Genomic DNA, 26423 nt, shown 5'->3' on the forward strand with positions numbered 1-26423 from the left:
TGTGTGCTACTGGGACAGGCTGGGGACTGGACAGGTGCACACACAGCCAGCAGAGGGCACTACTGGCTCACGGCAGGCCTGCCTCCCTTTGTGTGGTTGGAGCCCACCTAGCCAAGTTCTCCCTCCCCAGGCTTCTGCTCACCTCCCCGATGCAGATGGCAGCTCTGCCCAGCCTCCTTTCTGTCCCTGGGCTCCTGTCCGGCTAAATGGCCACCTTAGCCCCCCCGCCACTCAGAAAGAGGAGACAGAGTCAGGCCTGGTGTTTCAAGCCTTTGTTGAGAGAAAGAAGGTCTGGGGTTTATGTACAAGAGAGAAGGGAAATGGTACATGTACAAAAAGGAGTAGGCCCCTGTATTTCCTTCTAGGGGCTGAGAAGAAGCTGGCAGGAGACTGAGAAAATAGTCAGCTAAGACCACCATGACCCTGCCCCCTGCCCCAAAAAACTAGCCGAGGCAAGGAGGCGAGGGTGCTGTTGGCACACCCCTTCTCTGTCTTGAGGTTGGGGCAGAGAAAACTACCTCATGCCCACCTCGGCAAGGACAGGGTCAGCCTAGGATGCAAAGGGCCAAGGGCAGGGAGCGTGGCCTCTCCTCTCCCCTTATCACTAGGGCATAGCCGTATAGGCCTAGGCTTAGGAGAACCCTGCTCCTGGAAGAAGATGGTCTGAGATTAGCAGGGTCCCAGGGCTCCCTAAGCCTGGACACTTCTAGCTCACAGCTGACCACTGGGCTGCAACAAGGAAAAGGTAAAAGGAGTAATTGCTTTCCCTCTTGTTCCTCTGGCTCAAGTGATGGAGGGCCTAGGTGCCCCTGCATAGCCTAAAGCTGGAAGTGTTTTCCAGCACTGAGCTGATGCTTGAGGAAATGAAGACCTTGGGAGCAAAGTGCAGTACTGGAGGCACCAGAGAGGCGCTAGGCCCCAAAAGACCTAGTGCCCACAGTGGCGGCAAGATGCAGCTTTGAGAGCTGGTAGACACTGGGAGGAGAGCAGCAGAGCTTTCTGCTGGGCCCTTGGCCATTCCAGGGCTTCAGGTCCACTGGTTGGACCTGCAGGACTCAGAGCTGAAGTGCTTCTGCCTCCAAGAGGGTCTCAGTGAGGGCCTGGAGCCCGAGGCGGGCCAGTGGGTGGTGCAGCACTCCTGGCTTGGTGGCAGACGACAAGGGGCTGGTGGTGGAGGCCTGTGGGAAGGACAGAAGGCTGTGAACAGGCAGGGAGGCAGGGCCAGGCCCAACCTCTGTAGGCCCAGCCCCACAGGTAGGGTCAGCGAGGAGCTGGCCATGAGGCCAATGAGGGAGAAAACTAAAGAGAGGCTGGAGGGCATGGTCAGGGAGATTTCTGGCGTGGGCTCGGCATGTTCAGAGGAACAGAGGAGGGTACTGGAGGCCGGAAGACTGGATATCAGAAAACAGAGGACAAGAGTCATCTGATGCCCCTGGGTAGAAGCCCGGGCCCAGGGCATCTCAGCCTCGGCTGTCAGAGGTGGCCTGGTCCTGCCTGTTCTGGCAGCTCCCTTCCCCTGGGTCTTAGTAGAAGCCAGGACAGCATTAGTGGGAGAGAGCTCACTTCCCTGAGGGTGCATGCAGGGGGTAAGCCATGCTTCTCAGAGCATGGGGCATACAAGGGAAGAAGGACGTGTCCCCATCACCACCAGGCTGCCAGAGGATGAGTCCAAGTCATGCAGGAGAGGAGGTGCCTTTGGGCCCCCGCAAGGTGGGCATGCAGAGAGAGTGCCCGGTACCTGTCAAGAGCCCCAGCCTCGGGGGTTAACAGTTTGACTCATCATGGTGGGCTGCATCGCAGAAGAAGCGTGAGCCCCGCTTGGCAGTACGGGCCGTGAAAGGGACACTCTTCAGCACTGTGGCCCAGGAGAGAGACAGTGGTCAGGCCCCGTGGGGGTGGGGAGCTGGGCCCAGTGGCCAGGCACCAGGGAGGGCAGGCCCCACCTGTGATGATGTCCTCAATGGTACCATCCTTCCCCTCGTAAACGGGCCGGTGCTCCTTGGCCTGGCGCCGCCGCAGTTCCGCAATTAGCTCCTGCTGTTGCCACTTGTTCCGCTGGGATGGGGTCTAGGGTTGTGCATTTGAAGGGGAAAGAGGTCACCACTAACCTGTCAGGGGTTGGTTCCTGCCCCAAGACCCCCCGTCTACAGTCTGAGGACGACGCCCTTGATTGGGCCCAGCCCCCATCACTGCCTGGAATCCCCTCCCAGAGCCCCGCTCCCCATTGCTTTGGACTCCAGCATCAGGCCCTCTGGGTGGTCCCTCTCCTCTCCAGCTCTCTGCTCCACCCCCTCCTAATCCTCTGCCCTGTTCTCCAGGCCCCAGCTCTTGGTCCCACCCACCTTGGCATCCAGTTTCTTGGCTTCCTGAGCCAGCTGCTTCTCCCGCATTACCTCCTCCTGCTTCTTGCGGGCTTCATTCTCTTGTTCTGCTTCCTAAGAATCATGAAAGATGGGGGCGGGATGTGTGTGTGTGTTTGTGTGTGTATGTGGTGAGGGGAGGGGCTGACACTGAGGGTGGAGAGTGGGTGTCAGTGGGACCAGCAACCCCAGGTGGCCACGCTCTGGAGGGGCATTTCCTGGCCCAAACAATGACAGGAAGGGCCTGGGCCCCCACCCTGCCCACCAGTTCACAGCTAAGAGGCCTGTGGCCAGCTTCCCTCGCTCCCTCCCAGGACTCCAAGGAGGAGACAGAAAAGGCCCAGACTTGAAGCCCAGCCCTCTCTCCCCCTACCAGTTTTCTCTCAGCCAAAGTCCTCTTTAAGAGCCCCTCCCTGCTCACCTTGTAAGAACGAATGAATCGGACAAATACTGGGAAGAACACAGAAGGCGGCGTGGTCTTGGGACTCTCACCGAAGTAGCGCACGACTGCATTGTAGGCCTCCTGGGGGGGGGTGGGGGGGGCAGAAGGGTCAGCCCGGCGGGGTGGGGAGAAGCCCAGCTCCACCAGGGACAGGAGGCCCACGGAAAGCAGCAGCCACCCCCGCAGCTGCCATGGGAGGGAAAAGAACCAGGGGCTCCTAGAGCCCCTTGAGTGATGTCTCCAGAGGCAGCTGCCTGCCACCCCCAAGGCCCCCTCCCCACCACAATCAGCCAGCCAGCCCCTTGGCCAAAGTTTTTTGACTCGAGAATCAGAACCAAGCTCACCTAGAGAGGCAGTGTCTTGGCCTGGTTGCTCCCAGCTGCCTCCACCCTGTGCTCACCTCGGCTGTCTTGGCGTCGCGCTGGAGCTTGTCCAGTTTGCCTTCATTGGCGCTAAGGAAGTTGCGCAGGACGCTGTTGTCGTGTATGCTGCACTCCCGCCGGATCAGCTCCATGCCCCGGCCCAGCTCCTTCACGTCTAGCAGCACATTCTCCAGGGACACTGTTGTCACCAGAGCCCAGGATGAGGCCCACCCAGGGCCCGACATGCCCACTTCCCAGCCCAGGCAGGCTACAGGGAGCTCGGGCCCTGCCCTCTTGGCATGGGCTCACTCGCTTCCTTGTGCCCCCGCTTCCAGAGCCACCCACGCGCCAGGCCAGCCAAGCTCTCAGGGGGCCAGGCAAAGGAACGGAAGCTGTGGGCTCGTGTCCACAAGGTAGCGAAGGCAGGCGAGCTGGAGGCTGCTGCTCACCAAGACAGAGCTGCCTCAGGCCTGCCCCAGTTTCATGAATGGGGCAAAAATAACTGTGACTTTCTGTCTGGGGGGGGGGGGGCTTCACAGGTTTTCTAAGCACTCCACGTACATCACAGACACACGCAGGCTCCAGGGCCAGCCTGGGGGAGCGGGAGTGAAGAGCCACCGCTGCCTTTCTCTGCCAGCTCCCCAGTGGGAAGGGCCGGGCGGGGCCTGGTGCCTGTAGGAAGGCTCCCCCTGGGGTGGCCCTGCCCACAGCCCCAGCAGAAAGCTTTGAAGCAGACAAAAAAAGAAAATAAAAACCAGAAACAAAGGCACCCAAGTGGTCCCCCTCCTCACAGCTTCCTGGGATTGTCCTGGGCTGGACATGAGGGCAGCTCACTGGGCCAGGCTCCCCTCACCTGCTGCAGCCTTCTCCACAAAGTGCAGCTCGTGCCAGAAGTTAGCCAGGTCTGGGTATTTCTCCTTTACCGTCAGGGCGATGAAATGCAGCAGTGTCATCTTCCTGTCAGTGGACTTGGTGTCCAGTAGCTGGGATAGGGAGGCAGGGGGCAAGGCAAGAGGGCTGAACACCCTGGCTCCGAGGCCACTGCCCCTCAAGCCTCCTGGCCCCTTGTGGCCCCAATCCCCATCTTACAAGATCTAGGCTCTGGAGCTTGAAGCCATACACAGCTCCCCGCTTGCTGCTGTTCATGTAGTTCCCCAGCGCAAGTATGATCTGTCCAAAAGATACATGGGAGGAACTCAGGCCACACCCTCCTTCCTCCTCTCTGTACAGCCCCAGGCCCTGGGAACCGCCAGCGTCCCCATCCACAGCTTCTCCCCACCTCCAACATCTGCTTCAGCTTTTGCGAGGACTTGACGGAGGCGGAGGCTGCGATGATGGCATTGAGTTGCTGGAAGGCAAGATGAAGGGCTGGCTGAGGAACTCCATGCCAGGATGGGGCAAAGTCAGGGAGGGGCTGGCAGGGCAGCGGCGGGGACCAGCAGGTGGAGGGTAGACGGGTGGCCACAGACGACCATGGTAAGGGTGGAGGCCGTACCGGTGTGAGCATCTGCAGGTTGTCCTGGAAGTTGCCCAGGAAGGCCATGCCAGCCATCCGCTGGGTCAGCCGCTCCACCTTGCTGAAGAGCAGCATGAAGCGGTCCTCGGCCGCCAGCTCCTCCAGGGGCTGCCGCTCCCGCTCGTATTGCCGCAGTAGCTTCACCTCCGCCTCTGTAGGCAGGAAGCGCATCAGGCACTCCACGAAGTCCACCGGTAGCGTCTGGAGGTCAAACCTGTGTAGGAGGGAGGACGCACGTCAGGTCTCGCCTTCGCCCACATTACTTCAGTGTGTCATCCCTTCATTTTCTAGCTCCTACAAGGACAGAGGCAGAGAACCCAACGCCTCATCTCCAGTAAGGTGCAAAGCAGCACCAGGAATGATCCGGGGTCAGCCAGCCTCAGCCAGAGCCTGCTGCCAGATCTTGGCGGGCCTGGTGTTCTGCCCGGCCTCTCTCCGTCGCCCGGGGTGTGGCCATCGTCAAACATGGCACTGGGGCTCCAGCTGTGGAGGAGAAGTGGCCCCGCAGGGCTGTTTGGCACAGCTGGCCTAGGAAGACCCCCTCATGCTCATGGGGAACAGAGCACCGGGGGGAGTCAGGGATTCATCCTGAGAGTTTTATGTCTCTCTGGGTCCTGTGTGGCGATAAGACAGGAAGAACCAGAGTTCCCATTGTGGCTCAGTGGTTAATGAACCCGACCAGTGTCCATGAGGATGTGAGTTCAATCCCTGGCCTCGCTTAGTGGGTTAAGGACCCAACATTGCCATAAGCTGTGATGTAGGTCTCAGACGTGGCTCGGATCTGGCATTGCTGTGGCTGTGGTATAGGCCGGCAGCTATAGCCCCAATTGAACCCTAGCCTGGGAACCTTCATATGCCGTGGGTGCAGCTCTAAAAAGCAAAAGAATCCTTCGGCCTCACTCTGTAATTAGGAAGAAGTTTAAACACCTAAGAGTGGCTTAGGAGGCCTAGCCTGCAAGACTTCTGCTCACCTCTGTCTGCTACTCCCTTCCTTACCCTAAAGCCAGAGTTGATTTTCAGCATCCAGGGCACCATGCTTCTCCCTTTAGGCCCTGACTTGGACTTCATACATATCCTCAGGTCACAAGTGAGACATCACCTCCTCTAGGAAGCCTTCCCTGATCACCAAGCTCAGCTGCCTGTTCCCCCAAAGCTGTCTGTACCTCCACCACCTTGAGAGTTATCACCCAGTGTTACTGGACTCTTCCCACTAGGCTGGGAGCTCCCTGAGTAAAGGTCTAGGCTGAATCCCCAGCACCTCACACAGTGCCTGGCACACAGCACAGATGCAGTAAATTCTGGCCAATCCATTGGGCAGCTGAGGGAGCTCTGTCAATGCTCTGGAATCCAGGGAGGGCTGGGATCCTAGGTGAGATCCTCAGTGGGTTACCAACTGCCTGGGGACCAGGGCAAGGTCAGTGGGAGCCTCACGTGTGGATGGCCCTGCAGATCTCCTCGGCTGAATGGCCAGCCTTGCGTAGGGTGATGGCCAGGTTCTTGGCACGATTGGCTTCCAAAAGGGTCACCTTGCTGGCAGCCTTTTGTGCTGTCTTGTTCTTGGAGCAGATGAGGTCAAGGGCTGGGCCCTGGGCTTTTGTCTTGAAAAGTTCTTCAAACTTGTCCAGGTCCAAGTCCTGGCAGGAGTTGATGAGAAGGGAAAATGCTGTGGCCTTGTCCTATAAGAGGACAGCCTGGCAGCAAGCTCAGCATTGGCTCAGCTCTGATTCACGGAAGGCTGAGTCTGACGGCTCTTTCCAGGCCAGGAGATGTAGCTAAAAGGGCAACCAAGTCCCAAGCCCACAGCCTCTCCCCTCAGGGCCCCAGGCCCCACTACCTCCAAAATCTTCTCATCATCGAGTTCACTAAAGACAGTGCCACTGATCTGGTTGGGCTTCAGTGCTGTCCAGTTGAAGACAGGCAGCCGGAACTTGGTCTTGATAGGTTTCTTAATTCGAATGGCTAATTTGGAAAGAGGATCAGTGAGGCAGGAGCCAAGGACACAGTCCCGCGGTCCCACGAGCCCTGCCCAGAATCCTGGGGACACTCACCTGACAGGCCTACTGTCAACACCACAGAGGGAGCAGCGCCAGGGAGAGGAGGAGCTGGAGGACACTTGTCTGAAGAAGAACTGGCACAGTGACCCAGGGGCCAAGAGACTCTCCCCTCTGCCCACCCTACCTGTCCTTAAAGAGTCTCAGGGAAGGAGGCTGCATGAACTCCCTGCCCCAGAGGCTCCCCGGGCTCCTAACCCCGACAGGGCAGGCCGTGCTGGTCTGACCCACTCTCTCCTGCTCTGGTCAAGCCCTCTCCTTGGCTGTCTTCAGGAGGATCAGGAGCAGCATGTTTACGATCCTTAAAGCAGATCCACATCTGCTCTCAGACATCCCTTCCCTGGTAACCTGAGCCTCCCTGGGACTCCAGCCCTCCTCTCTCAGCCTCTCCCACCTGACTCGACATCCTTCCAGCCACATCTCCAGCTTCTCCCCGTGGAAATACACTGCTGACTGGGGTTTTAGTCTGGCTCAACAATAAGGCTGCACCTCTTCCCTTTTACCAGGTAAGGGTCCTGCTCACCTGGTAACGGGGGTGGTGGAGGGGGCAAGGGGGGAGCTGGTGGTGGAGGCAGAGGTAGGGCCTCCTCAGGGGGCGGGGCTGGAGCCAGGAGGTCTAGGTCGGAGGGGGGCACGCCCTCATTCAGCTCCGCAGGGCCTACCCGGGCCAAGGCCTCACTGCCCACTGACTCCAGGCCCCTGGCACCGGGTTCCAAGTGGCATCGGCGCTGGAAGGCCTCCTCCTTCTCTTTAATGAGCCGCCGCAGGGTGTGTACTTGGTGGCTTGTGTTCTCGTAAGTCTCCTATTGGGCAGACAGCACCATTAAGAAAAGAGCAGCTGAAGGCACAGTAGGCGATGAAGTACCGAGAGGGTACCCCCTACCCAAGGGTGTCTCATCTAGGGTCTCTGCATTGGGGCTCAGAAGAGAGTGGCAGTAACCTGGGTGGGGACCCAGGGAAGCTGGAATGTAGCAGAACCAAAGAGGTGAGTGGAAAAGCAGGTGAGTGTCCCCAGGGCTCTGGGCAGGGCTGAGGTGTCCTCCCGCTTGGCTGCAGCATAGTCCCACTGGTCCCTCAAGGCCAAGGTAGAGGCTGCCCTTGTGAAACGCTCCTTGACCCACCAGCAGCCTGCCATGGCTGCTCTCGGCCCTCCAGCCTCCGTTCTGCTCTCATTTCACTTGTTTTGTACAATCACTCAGTTGGAAGCCCCCTACGGCCAAGACCCTGCCTGGGCCACCTCTGTATCCTCCTCATTCCCGATACAGCACTTCAGGCTCTTAGCAGGGGCTTGGCAGACATATGCTGAGCTCAACAGAGCCAGCATAAATTATATTCCTGTGGAAGAAGAGGTAGGCTGGGGCATGATTTTATAACTAACAAAAAGTTAGGTGAGGAGTTCCTGTCATGGCTCAAAGGAAACGAATCTATCATCCATGAGGTTGCAGGTTCGATCCTTGGCCTTGGTCAGTGGGTTAAGGATCCAGTGTTGCCATGAGCTGTGGTGCAGGTCACAGATGTGGCTTGGATCCTGCGTTGCTGTGGCTGTGGCACAGGCCGGTGGCTACAGCTCCGATTCGACCCCTACCTGGGAATCTCCATATGCCACAGGTGTGGCCCTAAAAAGACAAAAAGAAAAAAGTTAGGTGAAGGACAAAGAAGACACTGAAATATGAGGATCCCCTGCTCTCCAATTCAGGATACCTGGTGGATGTCCTCATAAATAGCCCCGGGTCCCTGGGCTACTCTGAGCCTGTCCATTACACTGGGCTGGGGAAGCAGTGGAGGTGCAGGTCAGGAAGAAGCGAGGGGATAGGTAGGCAGGAGGCCACGTGGACGGAGGTGCCCCATCTGCTCCCACCCTGGTGTGTGCATGGGCGTGTCTGGCCCGCTCTGGCTCCAGCTTCCCTCTCCACCTAAAACCTGGGGCGAAATCATCAGCCCACCCTCATCGGAGTGCCTCCAGGGTGAAGCAGGATCTGGGTTCTCAGGGACTTGACATGACTCAGGAAGGGAAGCAAGATCCCCAGGCTCAGCACCCAGGACCAGTCAGGGAGCCCTTCCCCAGACGACTTGGTACCTTGATGCTCTCGAGTTCCTTCTCCCGCTGCAACAGCTGCTTCTCTAGCTCTGCCACACGCATCATGTTCTCGTTCTCTAGGTCCAGGAGCTTCTCTGTGAGCTGCAGGAGGAGAAGAGCAGGTCTGGAGCTGGCCCTAAAGCCTGGGCACTCAGCACGACCTGAACCCCAGTCAGGACGCAGGTCTGACCCCTCCACCCAGGGCTCCAAAGGCAGCTTGGCCCAGTAGCTCCCCTATGTCACTCCTGTGGCCCCAGGGTCTGAGACCGCCTGAAACAGTACAAGGCACACAGCCACATCCGACTCTCTGCAGCCTGAAGCCACCTCACACCCCATCCCTGAGGTCAGCGTGGACTCCACCACAGACGATCCAGTGCCTTAGCCAGAACACGCTCTAGAGAGCCCCATGGGTCCTGAGGCTTCTCGGGGGCTCAAATGCAAAGTAAGTGTCAGCTTAGGATTCCTGGGACTCGGAAGTCCCCACCCTCTCCCCACCCTCAACAGTGGTTCTGGCAGCAAAGGGGGGCCACCTACATGGGACACATGCTCCTCCAGCTCCTCCACTTTCTCCAGGGCCACATTCTTGGTCTCGGCATCTTCCAACAAACCCCCCACATCAAACACGTTGTCCAGGTAGGCCTGGATCTGCACCTGCAGCTTCTCGCTCTCTGTGTGCCTTGACTTCTGGGGAAAAGCAGAGAGAGTAGTAGTTGGGGGAGCCTCCTCACCAGCCCCCCTGACCCCTTCTTAGAGCCTAGGGCCCGGGAGTTCCTACTGCGGCCATTCCCGCCCCGTAGAGCTGACTGACTGAGGAGGCCTGAGTCCGAGGCCACAGGAGACAGGCAGGGTACCAGGAGCAGCCATGACGAGGCTCTTGTAAAAGAAAAGCCCTCTGCAATACAGCTAACTGGTCCTCTGCCCCAAAGCGCCTCGCCCTGGGAGGACTCCAGCCCCGCTCACCTGCAGGAACTCCTCCAGCCCCAGCTTTGTGAACTCATACTGCAGGTGGACCCGGAAGTTCATATCCTCCACCGAGTGCACCACGATGTTGATAAACTGCATGCAGGCCACCTGGGGAAGGAGCGGCCCAGAGGGGCAGAGAGAGCGGAGAAGACGGGGAGGGTGGGTGCTGTTAGAACCAGCATCGTCAGGTGCTAATCAAAAGGAGCGCGTAAAAAAAGGTCAGTCTTCTGGGGAACAACGAAAGCATTTTAACTTAAAAAGTGTCAAACTTAATATTCAGTGTATGAAGACGAGAGTCATGTGAGAAAGAGTTGTAAATGAAGATTCAGCTCTCTGATTGCCTTTGTACGTCAGCAGGTATTTCTTGAGACAACCTTACTTAGCCGAAGATCCCAGACTGAAAGGACGTGAAGCTGCAGGAAAAGCTGGAGAAAAGGAAATCAGCTCAGAAAGGATCCAAATCAGGGACAGAAAGGCCACGAAAAGGGGAAAAGGAGGTAGACCCAAGACAGAAAAATGACATTGTGCTGGAGTTTCTAAAAGCTCTCTGGGGGAAGCGAGTGGACACGGAGCATTTACCGCGCAGAGAGCCACTCTAGGTTCTACCCAGACTGTCAAAGCAGGCTGACGGCGGGGCCCTGTTCTCCAGGAGCAAGCGGCCCTGCTGGGCTGCACATCTGCCCCGGGCCCGGTTCCTCACCATGAAGTCAATGTTGCTGTCCTCATTCCGGAAATACTCCATCAGCTTCTCAAAGCGGTGCAGCTCCTTGCATACCTGGAGAACAAGCAGACTTTCTCAGTGGCAGGATCTGTCCCATGTGGAACCCAAGTCCCTGAGCCCTGGTTCCAAGGAACATGCAGCAAAGGGACAGGTTCAGACCAAATGTAAACACAACTCTTTCTATGCTATGGGCCACTTGGGCCATGATAAAAGAAAGCCTGGGACTTGGCATCTGCTCTGGGTCCCTGAGGGAACTCAGTAAAGCATATGCCCACGGTCTGGGCCTTGGGTGCCTCTGGGGGTGGGCCAAGAAGAAACACAGGGGTCTGGTGCTGCTGGGTCACTGAGGGGGTGGGTAGTAGAGGAAGGGTGGAGGCCATGGCTGAGGCTGATGTCCTAATGGGGGCGCAGGAGAGCCCCTGGGCAGAGAGGGGTCCAGAGACTCCTCTGCGCCTCTGGCTTCAAGGAGGAAGAGCCATTTCCTGGCTTGAACAATGGATGCTAGGGAAGAGGTCCAAAGAGGAGGAAGGGGTGGGACCAGCAGCTGTGGCTGGATGTCGAGGAATCCCATGCTCTAGCAAATGGGGGTTTCAGAGCCAGGCCCAGAGGCTGGGGAAATTCCAGGCAGGAGCTCCCTCTCTTCCACAGACAACAGCCAACAACCCGGGAGGGTCCTTGCTTGCCCCCTCCTCCCACTGCGAATATAAGGGCCTCAGGTTCTGCCAGGGGGTTGGTTCACCACCCCAGAACCATCTGGGGAGGCTCTTAAAGCACAGATAGCCAGGCCTCCCAGGGATCTGTTCATTTAACAGGCTCTTCGGGTGTTCTGCTGCGCAGCAGGCGAGGACTGCTGGCTACAGCCCTCGAGTGGGGGCATCCTTTGCTGGCCCATCAGGAGCTTTCCTGATACAAGACCGAGTAAGAATGAAGTTCTGGTTTGGGTTTAAAAGGCTGCTAAGCACTGGGCTGTTAAAATGCCTGGGATCTGTGAGATCACAGGAAAGGGTGCTTACTTACCTGGCTCCCACCTCCTCCCTGACACACACACACACACACACACACACACACCCCAATGTAGGAGACTGACCTCTTTAAAATTGTCAAAGGCAGCAAGAATGATTTCATGACCTCCCCGCACCAAACACACGGCTGCCAGAAGCTCGAGGACAAGGGCTTTGGTCCTAAGGGGAGGAGAATGAAGATGAACACCCTGGCCCCTGACCCTGGCCACCACACAGCTCACCCCCACACCTGGGTGTGCCCTTTCAGAGAGCAGAGACAACCTCGGCGGGGAAGGGAGAGGGTGGGTTTGGAGAGAAGGCAGGCTTGCTCCCTCACTAAGCTGCATAGACCAGAGGGAGGCAAGACACTCCTCTCCCCCAGCAGAGGTGAGGGGGGCAAACCAAGGTGCTGACCAAGGCCGCAGGACCTCTTGGCAGGGACAAGGGGAGCCCAGATCTCCAGAGCCCTGGGCAGAGCACAGAGGAACGGGGATGGAAGGAACTCACCTTGGATTCTTGTTGTTGAGACTGAGCGCAATCTCATTGACAGCATGGGGATGGGACATGACCAGGTTGAATCCATACTGTAGCAAGGGGAGAGGACACAGGGAGGGGAGACTGATGGTGGGGAAGGCAGATCCCAGCCCGGGCCACCAGCGAACTTGTCTTGTACAAGCGGGTGGCTTCTGAGCTCTCCTGCTTTGGGAGGTGAGGCAGAAGAGGCAGAGCACCCATGGCTAGTGTGCTCGCCTTACCTGATAGTTCATGATGGCTCTGAGACAAAGGATACAGACGTGGACGTCATCCTTCTGGCTCACCAGGCGGGAGTTCTTCAGGGCCCTGCGCCCGGGGAGGGTGCTATACCTGGGGGAGAGGGGGCTGCTGGAGAAGGCTCTAAGGGCGCTCATCATCACCCAGACGCAGAATGCCTCTCAACAGCAGCAGAAAAGGGGGACAGAGAACCGTGCACCAAGAGCTCTGAAAGAGAGGGGCCAGGGGCCAGGGCATTCCACTGTTTGCATCTCCACGGGAGAGGTCTTTGTCGGTAACTACCCAGGACCCCAGCGTTTTAATCAGTGCCCAAACCATCCCAAGCCCGGAGAGCCTCCAAAATACACCAGGAGGTGTGTTGGCCTTGCTGGATCTCAAGGTGGATCCAGGAGATGTTCATTTGAGCCTTCCCTCCTCCTCCTCCATCCAGTCACTGCATCTTCCACACATTCCCTGGGGCAGGAGCACCTTGGTTCCCATCCCACTTCTATGTGCTAGAAAAGGCAGAGCCCCAAGGGCTCTAGGAGGGCCAGGGACTACATCTGACTTTGCCCCCAGTGGTGTTTCATGGCAGAAAAAGCAAGCACAAACGGCATCTGGTCCTGCACGACAAGAATAATGAGCAGTGTCAGGGCGGCAAAACCCAAAGGAGGCTAGGAGCAAAGTATGGCGGAGAGACAGAGACCACGGAAAGGGCCAGAGGACCCAAAGGCAAGCCTCCTTCTGTCGGAGGGGCTCGGAGAACTCCTCCGTTCCATCCACCTGCCTCCGGGCAGGATGACTCTTCAGATACTGTAGACGATGAACATGCTGCAGTCTTGGAGCAAAAAGGCCTAAAGGAAGACGTGAAGGGAAGGTGAGCAGCAGCAGACTGGTGGGAGCTAGTCTCCGGGCAGCTGATGGGGCAGAGAGCAGAGCAGAGGGAAACAGACATGAGGGCAGGTGCTGGACCAGCCAGTGAAGACCAGGGAGCTGAGCGAGGACAAGCCCTGCCCAGAGGCTGGGAGGAACGGCAGAGAGAGAATGAGGAATGGAGGGGTCCCCGGAGAGGGGGAGAGGAGAGGGGAGGGCTGGAACCCCAGATGGGGTGGGCACAGCCAAGGGTGATGTACTTACCCAGGACAGATCGCTGGGCAGAGTCAAGGAGACAGAGAGGACAGACCAGAGACAGACTGGCAGGCAGAGGGCAAGAGAGCTGAGCCTGGAAGCAAGAGTGGAGGGAGGAGCATGAGCACTCACCGCTGCTACCCAAGATCTGGACCGGGGCGAGGGTGGGAGGCAGGCGGGCAGAGCGAGCGCACACATACCGGAGCACAGACTGGCGCGCAGAGCGAGCGAGGCTGTTGGTGAAGGGGGCTGACAGGGCGCTGGGTGGCTGCAGGTCCTCGATGGACCTGCTCCAGGACCGGAGCTTGTCAAATGCACCATCATCACCACTCTCCAGACCCTCAAAGTCAAACCTGGAGCAGGAAAGGACACACAAGCGCACACACAGGAGAAATTGAGTGCCAAGCCCCCTGGCGAGCCTACCCCCGTCCTTTAGACCTCTAGGGCAACAAGAAGCAAGGGCTGCGAGAAGAGAAGGCAGAATTGGGCAGCAGAGACCCAACCCTGGTCAGGGGAGCCACCAGCACAGGAGGGCTGAGAAGGGCAGAGGAGGCATAGCAGCGACCAGGAGAGGGATCTGAGGAGATGGGGATGCTGACAGAAGCCAGCTGTCCCAGGAGAGTCCCCTCCCCACAGGCCTGGGGGCGGGGGGAACACGGGAGCTGGCATTCTTTCAGAACTCCCAACTGCAGATGGGACCTCTCAGAGGAGCTGTGGCTCCCCTTGAGAATCTGCCCCGTGGAACAGGGGTGGAGAACAGGAAAATGACTGCTATTGCTAGGTGACACATGACAGCAGCCAAAGAGGCTTCTCAGTGCCCTGAGGCCCAGTAAGTTCTGGACTGGGCTCATGAGGGCAGGAAGAGAACAGGGTCCTGGCAAACCCAGAGTGGGACAGGCCTCTACATTCAGGAAAAGCACCACGGTCTCACCCTCGTACTAGGTTTGCTTTTGTTTTGTTTTTTTAGGGCTGCAGCTGCAGCATACGTAAGTTCCTGGGCTATGGGTCAAATCAGAGTTGTGGCTGCAGGCCTACAACCACGGCCACTGCAAATGCCAGATCCGAGCTGCATCTGCGGCCTGTGCCATAGCTTGCTGCAACAGCGATTCTTAACCCACTGAGCGAGGCCAGGGATCAAACCTGCATCCTCACAGACACCAGTCAGGTTCTTAACCTGTTGAGCCACAGTGGGAACTTCCTAGCACTGGGATTTAATGTCTGGGTTTTCCATAGTCCTACTTGGGGCTTCTAGGTTTTTCTGGTTTAGAGGCTCCTTGGGCTTCAGCTTCCTTAGGGGAAGAAATCACAGGTCCCTACAGGAGTTGGGATGGTTTCTCTGTCACTTCTGCTTCTGGGGCCAGATGCCTCCTACCACGGGCAGTTTGGGAAGTGGTAGGGCCAGGAGGACAGCTCAGGATCACATGCCCACATCAGGATGTACCCCCTCTGACAAACAAGCCCCACTCCTCTTTCCTGTCCTTCCCCCCACCCCACCCCCATCCCCCATAGGTCACTCAGGACTGAGCACTTCCTACAGGCTCCTCCCCCAGGAGCCTTTGGCTCAGACTTGCACAGCCCCAGGGTCAAAGGGAAAGAGGCGAGGCTTTCTCAAATAGGAAGCGGTATCTGCAGATGCCTGGATGTTCCCAAGGAAACACTTCAGGACCCTGACGATCAGCTGTTTAATGGGGCTCTTGAGCAGACATCAGAGGGGTTTCCGGGACAGCCAGACGGCTTGCCAGGCGCTTCTCTCCAGCGATAACAGTACTCCCCAGCACTGGGACATGCAGTTTCCAAATAAGTGCCTTCACACAAACTCGATCTGGCTTCACCCTTTTCCTCTCAACCCTTCCCAAAACACATACTCTTCCCAAGTCTTTCTCTTAAAACAGAGTCCAAGGTACCGCTGTGGACACTACAATACTGAGGTTCCAGTGTATTTTGGTTTTAAGCAGCTGGAATTTGTTTGCTTTTCAAACGAGATAAGCTTATTTGGAAAAATGATCTACATCGTTTTACTATAAAAGCTCTGAATTAAAAAACACTTCAGCAAATGTTTTTCATTTCTTTCTATAAAAAGAGTGGGTTTTTTTTTTTTTTTTTTTTTTTTTTAAGGGCTAGGAGGATCATGAAGCTTGACTTCCGTGGGGATAGAAATGGGGAATGGGCCACTCTTATTCTTCATAGGGGATGACCTGGAAAAAGTGATGGAGGCCAAACCTAGGTTCGAATGTGTAAGGAGATGAGAGTGAAAACCTGCTGGAGGCAGGAGAACTGCCAGGAGGCAAGGACATTAGCAACAAAAGTGAAAGTCAAGGCTGGGGCTGAGGGATTCCCCAGGCCTTGGGGCTTTCAGGGCTAACACGGGAAGGTCACGAGCAAACCAGGATGATCAGTCACCCAAGGGCTGACCCAAGTCTTGAGCATAAGCCTGAGTGTGTTGGTCATGCTGTTAATGATCCATGAATCCCTCTTTCCATATATTTAGGTAATTATGGTAGGGAATATCACCTTAAATAGTAACAATTAACAATAAAGTGGCCACCACAGTATAGACTGTTCTACAAAGTACCTGACACACATTATCATCTCATCCTTACAGCAACTCTGGAACATGGATTCCCAGCCCCTCTCCACACACACTTTATAAGAGGACTTCAGCAAACCTGCCTGAGGTCATGCACATAGTAAAGGAGAGAAGAGACCCATGCCGGCTTTGGGCTTTGTCTTAACTTGAAAGCCCTCGTTCCTTCTACTACCCCACATCGCCTTCGCCTTTGCACTAGCCACCCCCCCCCAAAAAAAAGGCCCCTGAATGCTTCATTTTCAATCAGCATCAAAGGTCATGCTCATGGCTCCTGGGGTGACCTGGAGTAACCCTCTCACAACTGCAAACCCAAAGGAAGTATTTTTAGAGCCCCAAAGGAAATGTTTGAAGACTTAGCTCTCCCAGAGCAAACGCATCTCCCAGGGCACCTCTCCCAGAGGCCAGGACATTTCCTTGGATTGCTCCCAGCATGGAGTCTGGATCCTTTCAGTTGGAATTCTGAGCCCCCTTTCCATCTCTCCCCTCCTGCTCCCCAAAACACACCTTCTACTCCAGCCATCCGGCATTCCTCACTGATCCTGGGCCGCCTGTCACTCCCACCCTGCTGCCTGGGCTCCTCCCTCCCGCCTGGGGTTCCCATTCCCATCTTCACTCCTGCAAGCTTGTCCTTCCTCATCAAAGCAGAAGGGGACCGTGTCCTTCCTCACGGGTTCCCAACCCTAGTCCCAGGTGGTACTTACATGACAGAACACTGGGCAAATGACAGGTAATCCACCAGCACATCCAGGCCTTTGTTTTCATCGTTCAGAAACTCCCGCACCCACCTGCAGATAAAAGAAACACAGTGGAGGGGTCTGCTAAAGTGGGTCAAGGGGGAGGACAAGGTGCCTCTGACAAAATACCACCCCCTCTTGGATCCTCTGAACTCAGCACCAGGCTGAGAGAATTCTGAAGATCAAAGCCCATGGCAGACCCAGCCAAGGTCACGTCGCTGGCCTGGACCTCCCTGAGGTAGGGCAGCCAGGGATGGGGAAAGGTATAAGCCTTGAAACACCACGTCAGCCTAATCAGCTTTCAGAAGCCCCCTCCTCAAGGACCAGGCCCCCCCCTTGATCATTTTCTGGGTCCCTGGTGTCTGGCATGAGCTGGGGACACCATCCTGGCACAACCCTGGTGGGAAGAATCGGGGGTTATCCAGAGCATTTACTGCAGCCCTTGGGCAGAGCTGTGCCTGAGAGAGACCATCACGCCCCCAACTTAATCAAAGTCTCAGTCAAAAGACAGGCAGAGCCAAAGAGAGCTCTGGAACAGAGGCATATGAGGCCAGAGGGCTTCCACCAAGCTCAAGGACAGGTATTTTGGGAAGCAGTGAGCAGAGGGATAGTGGGACTTTTGTGTTTGGTGAGGGTGAGTCTGGCAGAATAGAAAAAGGATGGAGGAACAGTCAGGAACTCGAGTAACCCCAGAATGGCTCTGACCACTGAGAGACTGAACCGGCTGGGGGTGGAGTGGGTGGGTGGGCAGACCAGGGATCCATTGTCCACTCGTCTGCCTTTAGGCCTTCTGAGCTGAGAGATCCCTGGAAGGGAAATCAGGAGCGAGTCTCAGAAGGACAGGTTCTTCCTGTCTCCCCCCCCACCCCCCCTTTTTAGGGCCACACCCAAGGCATATTTAAGTTCCCAGGCTAAGGGTCAAATCAGAGCTGCAGCTGCCAGCCTATACCACAGCTACAGCAATGCCAGATCCGAGCCACGTCTGAGACCTATATCACAGCTTATGGCAATGTTGGGTCCTTAACCCACTAAGCGAGGCCAGGGATTGAACTCACATCCTCATGGACACTGGTCGGGTTCATTAACCACTGAGCCACAATGGGAACTCTGGTTCTTCCTGTCTTATCGACACACAGGACCCAGAGACATAAAACTTTTAGGATGAATCCCTGACTTCCCCCTGTGCTCTGTTCCCCATGAGCATGAGGGGGTCTTCCTAGGCCAGCTGTGCCAAACAGCCCTGCGGGGCCACTTCTCCTCCACAGCTGGAGCCCCAGCGCCATGTTTGACGATGGCCACACCCCGGGATGACAGAGAGAGGCCGGGCAGAGCACCAGGCCCGCCAAGATCTGGCAGCAGGCTCTGGCTAAGGCTGACTGACACCGGAGCTGCCTGAAGTTAGCTTCCTCTCTGGGGGCCGACAGGCCTCCCGTTTCCTGTCTGTCTGCTCTCCAGCTCCCCACCCCCTTCTCATTTCCTGTCTGAGTCTACACTGCTATTTTCGGGATCTTGACACTTTGAGGAGAGGTTAAAGGGCACTTAGGCAAGGCCAAGAAACCAATACAAACCAGAGAGAGGAGGAGCTGGAGAAGCTCTGGAATTCCACTTCCCAGCCTGATCCCAGCCCGCCCGCTCCAGGGCCCGAGTTCCCATCCTCTCCTGGCCTGGGGCTGATGGGCGGAAGCAAGATCCTCCTCTCCCCACCTCGCCCTGGGCTCCTACTGCCCCGGAGCACCCCAAGCCCAGCCTGACAGCCTGACAAACGCACAGACGCTTCCTGCCCAGAAATCCAGGAAGGATCCTGGCCCTCCCGCATAACTGACAGAGAAGCCACACACGGATAACAGGAGCTCCCAAAGTGCCAGACACCAAGCTGCTCCCTGGGAACCAAGCACCAGGTCCAGACCTCTGACTTGTGTGCCGGCTGCCAAGAGGCCTGGGCCTGGGAACCATGCTGCTCTGGCCCCAGATCCTGGCCAGTGGCCAGAGGGGACGGCACCAGGTAGCAGGGGCGGGCCAAGGGGACTGCCACGCACGGCTCCGTGGCCCTCTCCTGAGAAGAGCAGACCCCCCACCCTCACAGGAGGGCCTCACGGTGGGACTTAGTGAGGAAGACAGGAGGACCAAAGAAAGAGGGAAGGAGGCAGGCAAAGGCCTGTGGAGGAACGCAAGGCGGTAGGTGGGGTCTGAGCTGTCGGCTGTGTTGCTCTTGCTCTCACATGTGGGGTAGCTCGTGAGGCTCTGCAGTTGTTCCTTCCGTGACCTTCACCAAATAAAGGTGAAGGCTTAGTTACGCATTTCCGAACAAGTCAGTTCTTAATGACATGAGGTGTGGAAGCCAACTCTGGCCACCAAGCACAGCTACCGAGGCCAGGAACTGTCCCTTTCCTGTTCCCTCCTGTACCGTTTCCCCTGTGATTGCTGCTGCGGCAGCTGGCTGCACACAGGTAGCCCCTGTAAGAACCCCAGGCAGGCTCAGCTTGGGGGCGGACGAGCGGGCAGCTGCCAGGGACAGAAGGGGAAGGCAGATGATGTCATTTGGCTCCATGCTCTCAGGAAGCCCAGGACCCTGGGGCTGGCACCTGCCCAGCAACCCCCACCCTCACCGCAGGCTCGACTTTGTCACATGTGTAAGCTCTCAACATTCGTGCCAGGCCCCTGCTCACAGTCCTCCATAGGTGACCTTCCCTGTCCTTTGTACACACACTCACACACACTCTCTTCCTCTCTCTCTCACTTTCACTATATTTACTCTGACTGGTTACGGTTTCATAAAACCGAGACCACTGCTGTCTTTTTTTTTTTTTTTTTAGCTGCACCCGTGGCACATGGAAGTTCCTGGGCCAGGGATCAAATCCAAGCTGCAATTTTGACCTATGCCACAACTGCGGCAACGCTGGATCCTTAACCCACTGTGCCAGGCTGGGGATCGAACCCGTGCTGCTACAGAGATGATGCTGGATCCTTAAGCTACTGCACCACAGCAGCAACTCCCTCTCTGTTGTCTTTCACTATACCTCACACGTTAGCCCTCTGCCTGTCTGGCAGGTCCGGTTCCCACTCCTCTGGGAAAAAAAATCTCGTGTAGTTCCTAGGAGCCTGTCGATGGGTTGGCAGTGCCAGGGTCTGTGACTACAGAAGACTTTCAAGTCCTGGCCCCCACTGTCTTAGATCTTTCCTGGTGCTTCAGGAAGCGGCTTCTGCTCATGAATTAAAATGGTCTTATAATCAAGCAAATAATCTCTGGGCAGCAAAGAGTCTATGAACTAGGTCTCAGCTACCCAGTGCAATATACTCCCTGTCCCAGCCTTCTCCGGGCCTCCCTTGGCCCAGCCCCAGGCCACAGGCAGACTCCAGTCTCAGCTGCTGTGGGAATGTCTTCCTCTCAAAGCCACATGCTGGCGACCCCAGGAGAGGCCCCAAACTTGCCAGGAGCATCCAGTCAGCAGCTGGCAGAGCTGAGGGGGAGAAAAGCCAGAAAAGAAACAGTCTGAAGCTCTCTGGGGAACCAAAGGCCATTCAAGAGGCAGCTCGACCCCATGGTAGGGAGGTAAACAGGCAAACGCTCCTCAGAGGACAGCAGGTGCCAAGGCGCCAGGTGAAAACTGTGAGAGCCGACTCTGACTCACCCAATGTGGTTGGTACGAAGCGAGATCTCCAGCTCTCTCAGGACTTTGGTTGACTCCTGCACTCTCCTCCTGAACTTCTGCAAACATGGGGTTGGCTGTCACTGATGGAGGCCCCCAACTCAACGGCACAATACAAGCCACGGGGGTAGAAAAGGAAGGGGAAGGCAGACGAGAGGGCAGTGACAGTCCCCGCCTCTGTTCCTAGCCAGCAGCTCCAGGGCCACGGCCTCAGAACACAGACACCCAACAGCCCTTGCTCAGAAGCAGTCCCAACCCAGATCAGAGGGTTTGCCCCTAAACCCCGCAGGATGATAAAGCGCAGCAAGACGGGGCCTCCTGGCCTCGCACTTCACCTTCCGAGTTACGCTGGGGTCCAAGAAGCTCTGGAGTTTCTGGATATAAGTGTGGGGAGGATTCTTCACCTGGAATCGTTCCTGTAAGGGAAACATGCATTTGTACCCAGACGTCCGGGGGACTCAGCCTCCCAAAGTTGTCACCTGGCCCTGAGCATCACCCAAACCATAGGTTCCCCGCCTTGACTAATTCTCAGGTACTTCCCATCTGTTTCCATCTTCTTCTTCAATTAGTACTCCCTGAGCCTAAAATATTTTAAAAATCATTTTAAGAGCCCTCCTGCTTGCTAAGAAGATGTGGGGATTATGCAGCCATAAACAGCACCCTAAATGTAGGTATGATTGTGATTTTATTCAGGGCTTGAAAAGAAATAATAAATGTGTTTATGGCAAAGCTCCATTGGAAAAGTGCTGGGCTGGAGTTCCTGTTGTGGTACAGTGGAAATGAATCTGACTAGGAACCATGAGGTTGCGAGTTCAATCCCTGGCCTTGCTCAGTGGATTAAGGATCCAGCGTTGCCGTGAGCCTGTGGTGTAGGTCGAAGATGCAGCTCAGATCCTGCATTGTGGTGGCTGTGGTGTAGGCTGGTAGCTGTAGCTCTGATGGGACCCCTAGCCCGGGAACCTCTGTATGCCTCTGATGTGGCTCTAAAAACACCAAAAAAAAAAAAAAAAAAAAAAAAAAAAGGAAAGAAAAAGAAAGAAAAGAAACGTGTTGGGTCAACAGACTGCCTATACTCGGTCCAGGAGCTTCCACACTTCCCAAGAGGTAAGGAAGGAAAAGCTGACTCTCCCAGCAGTGCAGACAGGCCTGGCTGAGTTCAGAAACTCGTGACGTGTGAGCTTCCAATGTGTACAGGGGAAAGGGCAAGGGGGAAGGCGTCAGCTCTTGATTCTGAGCTAAGTGATAATCTTTATTTTCTCTTTCAGCTCTACGCTTTCATGTAGGGACAGCCTCCAACCCTTACGTTCTGAGATTTGGGAACAGAAAACTAGAAGCCTGTACATAGTGGGGAAAACCCTATTTGTCAGAGAGAAAAGCGGTCCGGTGGATTCCCCGCTGGCATGGCCCTCACCCAGGGGAAAGGGAGAAACAGGCTCTGCTGGGAAAACCAGGAAACTCCTCCACAGCAGACCCGACACCCCACACCTACTCAAACCTCCTTAAGGCTGCTGCTCACTGGGAAGCTAGACAACAGCTCTGTGGGGGAGTTAGAGGGGAACTTGGCTTACCAGCCCTGTCTGTTAAAACAGTCCTTTTGGAACAGGAAGTGAGTGTGGACTGAAGTCAGGCCCAGGCCAGGGCTCCTCAAGGGCCCCCAGAACTGTGGTCAGTGGCTCTGGCCCTGCTGCCTTGTCCAGCCCAAGACACCCCCCTGCCCCCAACTTCTGGCCCTGCCCCCAAAGCCCGTACCTGGTCACAGATCAGATCCCACTTCTTCTCGTTGTCATACTGCCGCAGGAGCCGGGCCTTGTCAGGAGGCAGGTTCATGGAGCTCTGAGGAGAGAATCTGCGTCAATGGGGCTGAAAGTCCCCCCAACCCAGAGGAGAGACAGCCTAGACTGTGCTCAGCTTTGTCCCCCAGGACCCTCAGGCTTCACCTCAACACTCCGTGGCTGATAAGGAAGGCTTGGAGAGGCACAACCATCCTCCTGCTGCCCCTTCGTATTTGGTTCAGTTTGGTTCAGTTTGGTTTGTTTTCCAAACCACAGGTCGTGGAATCAGTTTAATGAGTCAAGAGTAACTTGATTTTAAATGAAAACGAGCAGATTAAAAACAGAATAAGATTGGCGATATCAGAATGCACTGCAAGTGGCAAGTACAAATCATGTTTCATGAAGCTTTTGTTTCTTTTTATACTTTATGTATATACACCCACATATATACACACACACATATATACACACACAGAGATCACATTGTAAAATGTGCTTCCGAACATGGGACAGGTCAAAAAAGTTTGAAAGCCACCAGTCTAAAGTGACAACCTTCAATCGCTTTCCCCCCCAGCCTGAGAGATAGGTACCTGAACCAGGTAAGCCCATGGGTGAATCCTGGGCCACCCGCAGCCTGTGCAGATGCTACAACGCTACCCCTTTCCCTCATACCAGGATACAACTGAATGAGTAGGACATTAACATAAAGATAACTGCTCATTTTTTTATTTTATTTTTTATCTTTGTGCTTTTTTTAGGGCCGCACCCGAGACATATGGAGGTTCCCAAGCTAGGGGTCGAACGAATCGGAGCTAGAGCTGCTGGCCTAAGCCACAGCCATAGCAATACAGGATCTGAGCTGAGTCTGCGATCTACACCACAGCTCATCGCAACGCCAGATCCCCGACCCACTGAGCGAGGCCAGGGATTGAACCTGCATCCTCATGGATGCTGAACCACGATGGATTCGTTTCCGCTGAACCGCGATGGGACCTCCTAACTGCTCAAATTTTTAAGGAGATAACTTATAAAATTTCAGTGCTTAATTATTAGTATCAATTACTTATGACACAACTCCCAATTATTTAAGACACAGTAAAGTGTCCCAACCCCTTACTGAGACACTCAAACCTAGAGTACAGGACAGACTAGGACTCACTTTATTTTGTCCATTACCATCTGCCAAATAAGTGAATACAGGTGTGAGTAAAAGCCCATGACATCCACAAGCGAACCCTACCTTCCCCTCCTTACCCTGTCCAGCCAAGCCTCCCTTCTAACCAGTCCAGCTGCCTTTGCTCCAAAGGCAGCTCACTGCACCTGCTCACTATTCCCAACTCCTGAATCAAACACAATCTCCTCCCTAAAGTGTCATAGCTGTCTGATGACCCACGTGACTTCCCACAAACCCAGCCTCCTCCCCTAGCACGCTGCAGGCCCCCTGGAAGGCCTTCCTCTCAGCTTTTTCTCCTTTACCTACTACTCCAAATTCAACTCTAGCTCCCAGGCAAACGAAGCATGATCACGTGGTTTACCACTTGGTGTGCTCACTCCTTGCCATCCTCATCCCTGGGAACACAAACTGCGTGGGCCCTGGATTCCAAGGAGTCACACAGGCCCTGCATTATTCCAGAAGCAGCAGGTGTCCTGGAGTGGGCCCTCCGTTTGCTGAGAAACTGAAAGAAAATTCTTAAACATGATTTATTTCTATTACCCGTATCTATTTACTATGCATTTATCTACACAGACACTTTTAAGCCAGTTGCATGCTCATCTAGCTCCTAAAGGACTGGGGCCGTTCACATGATCCCCAAGCCCCGATAATGCCTAACACGGTGACAGACACCTCGTGGAGCGTAGGTTGATGGTAAACCTATGGTTAAGATCTCCTGGTTCTGATCTCTGGGCCCAGCCCCTGGCTGGAAACAGGGTCACTATGGCTCGAAGGGTTGGGATTTCTGCTCAGTGTTTAGAAATGGAGGAATTGTGGAATAGAGACGAGGTTACGAGAAGAAAAGTCAGGGAGGAGACCACCACTCTACACCTCTCCCCATGGCTTCTGCTGCCCTGGGAATCTGTCTGAGCTTCCGCAGGGAAGAGAGGCTACCCCAATCCTCCCCACTGCCGACACAGCAGGGGGTGGCCAGATGGGCAAATACAACCCCAGATGTTCTCTCTGGAACGACTGTGGTAAGAGCCAATCTCAGTATGTCTGTGTGGATGGCAGGACAGGAGCAGGAGGCCACAACAGAACAAGGACGCAGAGATCAAAGGTGGCCCTCAGCAAGGTCTCCCACCTGACCAGGGCCAGCCTGCTGCCAACTGAGCCCAAGTCAGAGCAGGCCTGGTTCTGGCTCTGGGCACATCCTAAGATGACTTCACGGTTATCTGCCCCTTTCTCCCAAGTCTGTGCCATGAAGATATAAAACAGCTGTGTCCCCTGGAAGAAGGCAGCTGGGGAGGGGGAGGGAGAGCTTGTCGCTACTGTGGCAGACATCACATCCCGTCTACACCAACTTCCTCCCTTAGCCACCCACAGTCAGCTGCTGTGGCCTCGCATTTCCTCCTCCAGGTGAACTGGTGAGAAAACATCTGGGCAACCGGAGGCTTCAAAGACAGAGCAGAGTCATCACCTTCGGGCCCCCTAACCGGAGACCAAGGAAGAAGCACCTCAAGGACCAGGCCAAACTCTGGATGCCCAGGAGGGAGGGACCCCAGAGTATGGAAACAGGTGGCAGCAGCATGAATTGATTCTGACCACAGGCCCACATCCTCCAGTCTAGAGTTCTGAGTGGCCCTTTCTGGACAGTGATGGTTGCCTTCTCTGCTCCTTTGGGACCCAAGTGTGATGGGGGAGGAAGTGGGTGGGGGAACCCCTCAGCCTCCAACACTCACAAGAAATCCATCAATGACTGTGGGGAAGGAGCCACCCACCAAGGGGGCAGGACCAGGGCCTGGCTAGGCAGTTCTTTCTCTCCCAGACCGGGGCATCAGGGCTTCTGCCTCCACCTGATAATGTGTGTGAGGCCAGCAGGGCTCAACGTCCTGAGGAAGGGCAGCTTCCTGAGTTCCGGGGGGACAGCCAGGGAGCAAATGTGACAATGTTCCTTCCGGTCATGGTCAGAGGTTTATTTCCTTGACATTTTCCTGCCATGGCTCCGCAGAGACCGTGGGCTCTCTTAAGGCAGAAGCCAGGCTGAGTTCCGGCTAATTCCTCACTGAAACCCTTGCTGAACAGCAAGGAGAGCTCCGCTGTCTTGGGGCAGAGGACACTGAATGTGCAATCAGAGGGCTCAAGATCAACTTTGGGCTCTTCAGAGTCAAGGAACCTCGGTGAGCTCATCCATAAAACAGAGATAATCTCACTACTTCACAGGGTCTTATGAGGATTAAATGATAAATACTTTAGGTCCATATGTGTCTGGAACACTGTGGGTGTTCAACGCGGTTCCCTCCCTCTTGCTCCTAGAAACCCTGAGTAATGTTTTGACATCCCAAGGACCTGCCCACTTGCTCCTGGGCTGTCTCTCCCGCAGCACTGCTTCTCAACACCCTGAGGACAGAGCAATCCCCTACCCTCCGTGGATCCCTCTCTGGTTTCCTCTAAGACCAGGAGGCCATGAAATACCACCCTCCTTGGAAAGGGAGGGAGAGACCCCAGGGAGATGGGAGGAGATGAACTCAGACTGAAAGCAACTCTGGGACGGATTCCTAAATCAGAGGGAACCAGCCAGAAGTCTAATAATAAAAACCTATAACAGGAAGAAGCAGAAAGGGGTGGATCTGATGCGTCTGGCAAGGCTGCTCTGGTTTACTGCCAGTGTGAGGCCAGGCAGAGTGCTCTGCTCAGTGGCCACCCGCTTCCTGGGCTCTGTGGGAACAAGGGCCTGGTCAGTCCCTGCAGCGAGCTTTCCTGACTCCCCCGACCCCCATCAGCCCCCGCAAAGCCAAGGAGGGAGGTAGCTCCGGTCACAGAGGTTCCCTTCCCTTTCCTGCCCTGCACCCCTCCACACCCACCCCCTGCTAACTGGCCAGTTAGCCCCTCCTCGTTTCCTTCCCATGCAGGGGAAGGGAAATGCCGGTGGGGTTGGAGTTTCCTTCAAAGCTGTGGGTCCTGTGCTGGGACTCACCCCTGACTCTGTCGCTCTCCTTGGGCCAGGCCTGGGGAAAACCCAACAAACAGAAATAGGAACCACCAAAAATTTCCAACTGCTTCTACTGGTCCCAATCGACCATGATAAAGCTTAGGAACAGAGACGAAAACAGCAGAGCTTCTCTGAGAGAAGGGAGAGAGATGTCTGAAGCTTTTCTG

The 26423-nt window shown here is 55.7% G+C and overlaps 1 protein-coding gene across 17 annotated transcripts in view; it reads right to left on the bottom strand.

The window, feature by feature from the left end:
- Window positions 1–257: 257 nt before the first annotated feature.
- Window positions 258–26423, bottom strand: part of FMNL3 (formin like 3) — a 53355-nt gene continuing 27189 nt past the window's right edge. For 2 of the 17 annotated variants that reach the window (XM_021091609.2, XM_021091606.2), the window contains exons 2-27: window positions 22089–22172; window positions 20675–20755; window positions 20322–20398; window positions 16660–16743; window positions 13572–13724; window positions 12249–12357; window positions 12001–12077; window positions 11580–11673; window positions 10472–10546; window positions 9769–9879; window positions 9343–9489; window positions 8809–8910; window positions 7255–7534; window positions 6729–6797; window positions 6515–6639; window positions 6112–6314; window positions 4660–4894; window positions 4444–4512; window positions 4254–4334; window positions 4018–4147; window positions 3203–3363; window positions 2782–2883; window positions 2343–2435; window positions 1944–2067; window positions 1739–1855; window positions 258–1178 (exon numbers count right to left, since the gene is read on the bottom strand). In XM_021091609.2, coding sequence (XP_020947268.1) covers window positions 1764–1855; window positions 1944–2067; window positions 2343–2435; window positions 2782–2883; window positions 3203–3363; window positions 4018–4147; window positions 4254–4334; window positions 4444–4512; window positions 4660–4894; window positions 6112–6314; window positions 6515–6639; window positions 6729–6797; window positions 7255–7534; window positions 8809–8910; window positions 9343–9489; window positions 9769–9879; window positions 10472–10546; window positions 11580–11673; window positions 12001–12077; window positions 12249–12357; window positions 13572–13724; window positions 16660–16743; window positions 20322–20398; window positions 20675–20755; window positions 22089–22172 — 2958 coding nt within the window. In that variant the 3' untranslated portion in view covers window positions 258–1178; window positions 1739–1763. Of the gene's footprint in view, window positions 1179–1738; window positions 1856–1943; window positions 2068–2342; window positions 2436–2781; window positions 2884–3202; window positions 3364–4017; window positions 4148–4253; window positions 4335–4443; window positions 4513–4659; window positions 4895–6111; window positions 6315–6514; window positions 6640–6728; window positions 6798–7254; window positions 7535–8808; window positions 8911–9342; window positions 9493–9768; window positions 9880–10471; window positions 10547–11579; window positions 11674–12000; window positions 12078–12248; window positions 12358–13380; window positions 13437–13571; window positions 13725–16659; window positions 16744–20321; window positions 20399–20674; window positions 20756–22088; window positions 22173–26423 lie in introns of those variants that run through there. The other 15 variants (XM_021091608.2, XM_021091605.2, XM_021091614.2 and 12 more) reach the window with 8 other exon arrangements.

This window comes from Sus scrofa, chromosome 5 (assembly GCF_054392235.1).
Source record: "Sus scrofa isolate SSC_HxYL_T2T_F1_AM1 chromosome 5, Sscrofa_HxYL_maternal_Yorkshire_Landrace_v2.0, whole genome shotgun sequence".
NCBI lineage: Eukaryota > Metazoa > Chordata > Mammalia > Artiodactyla > Suidae > Sus > Sus scrofa.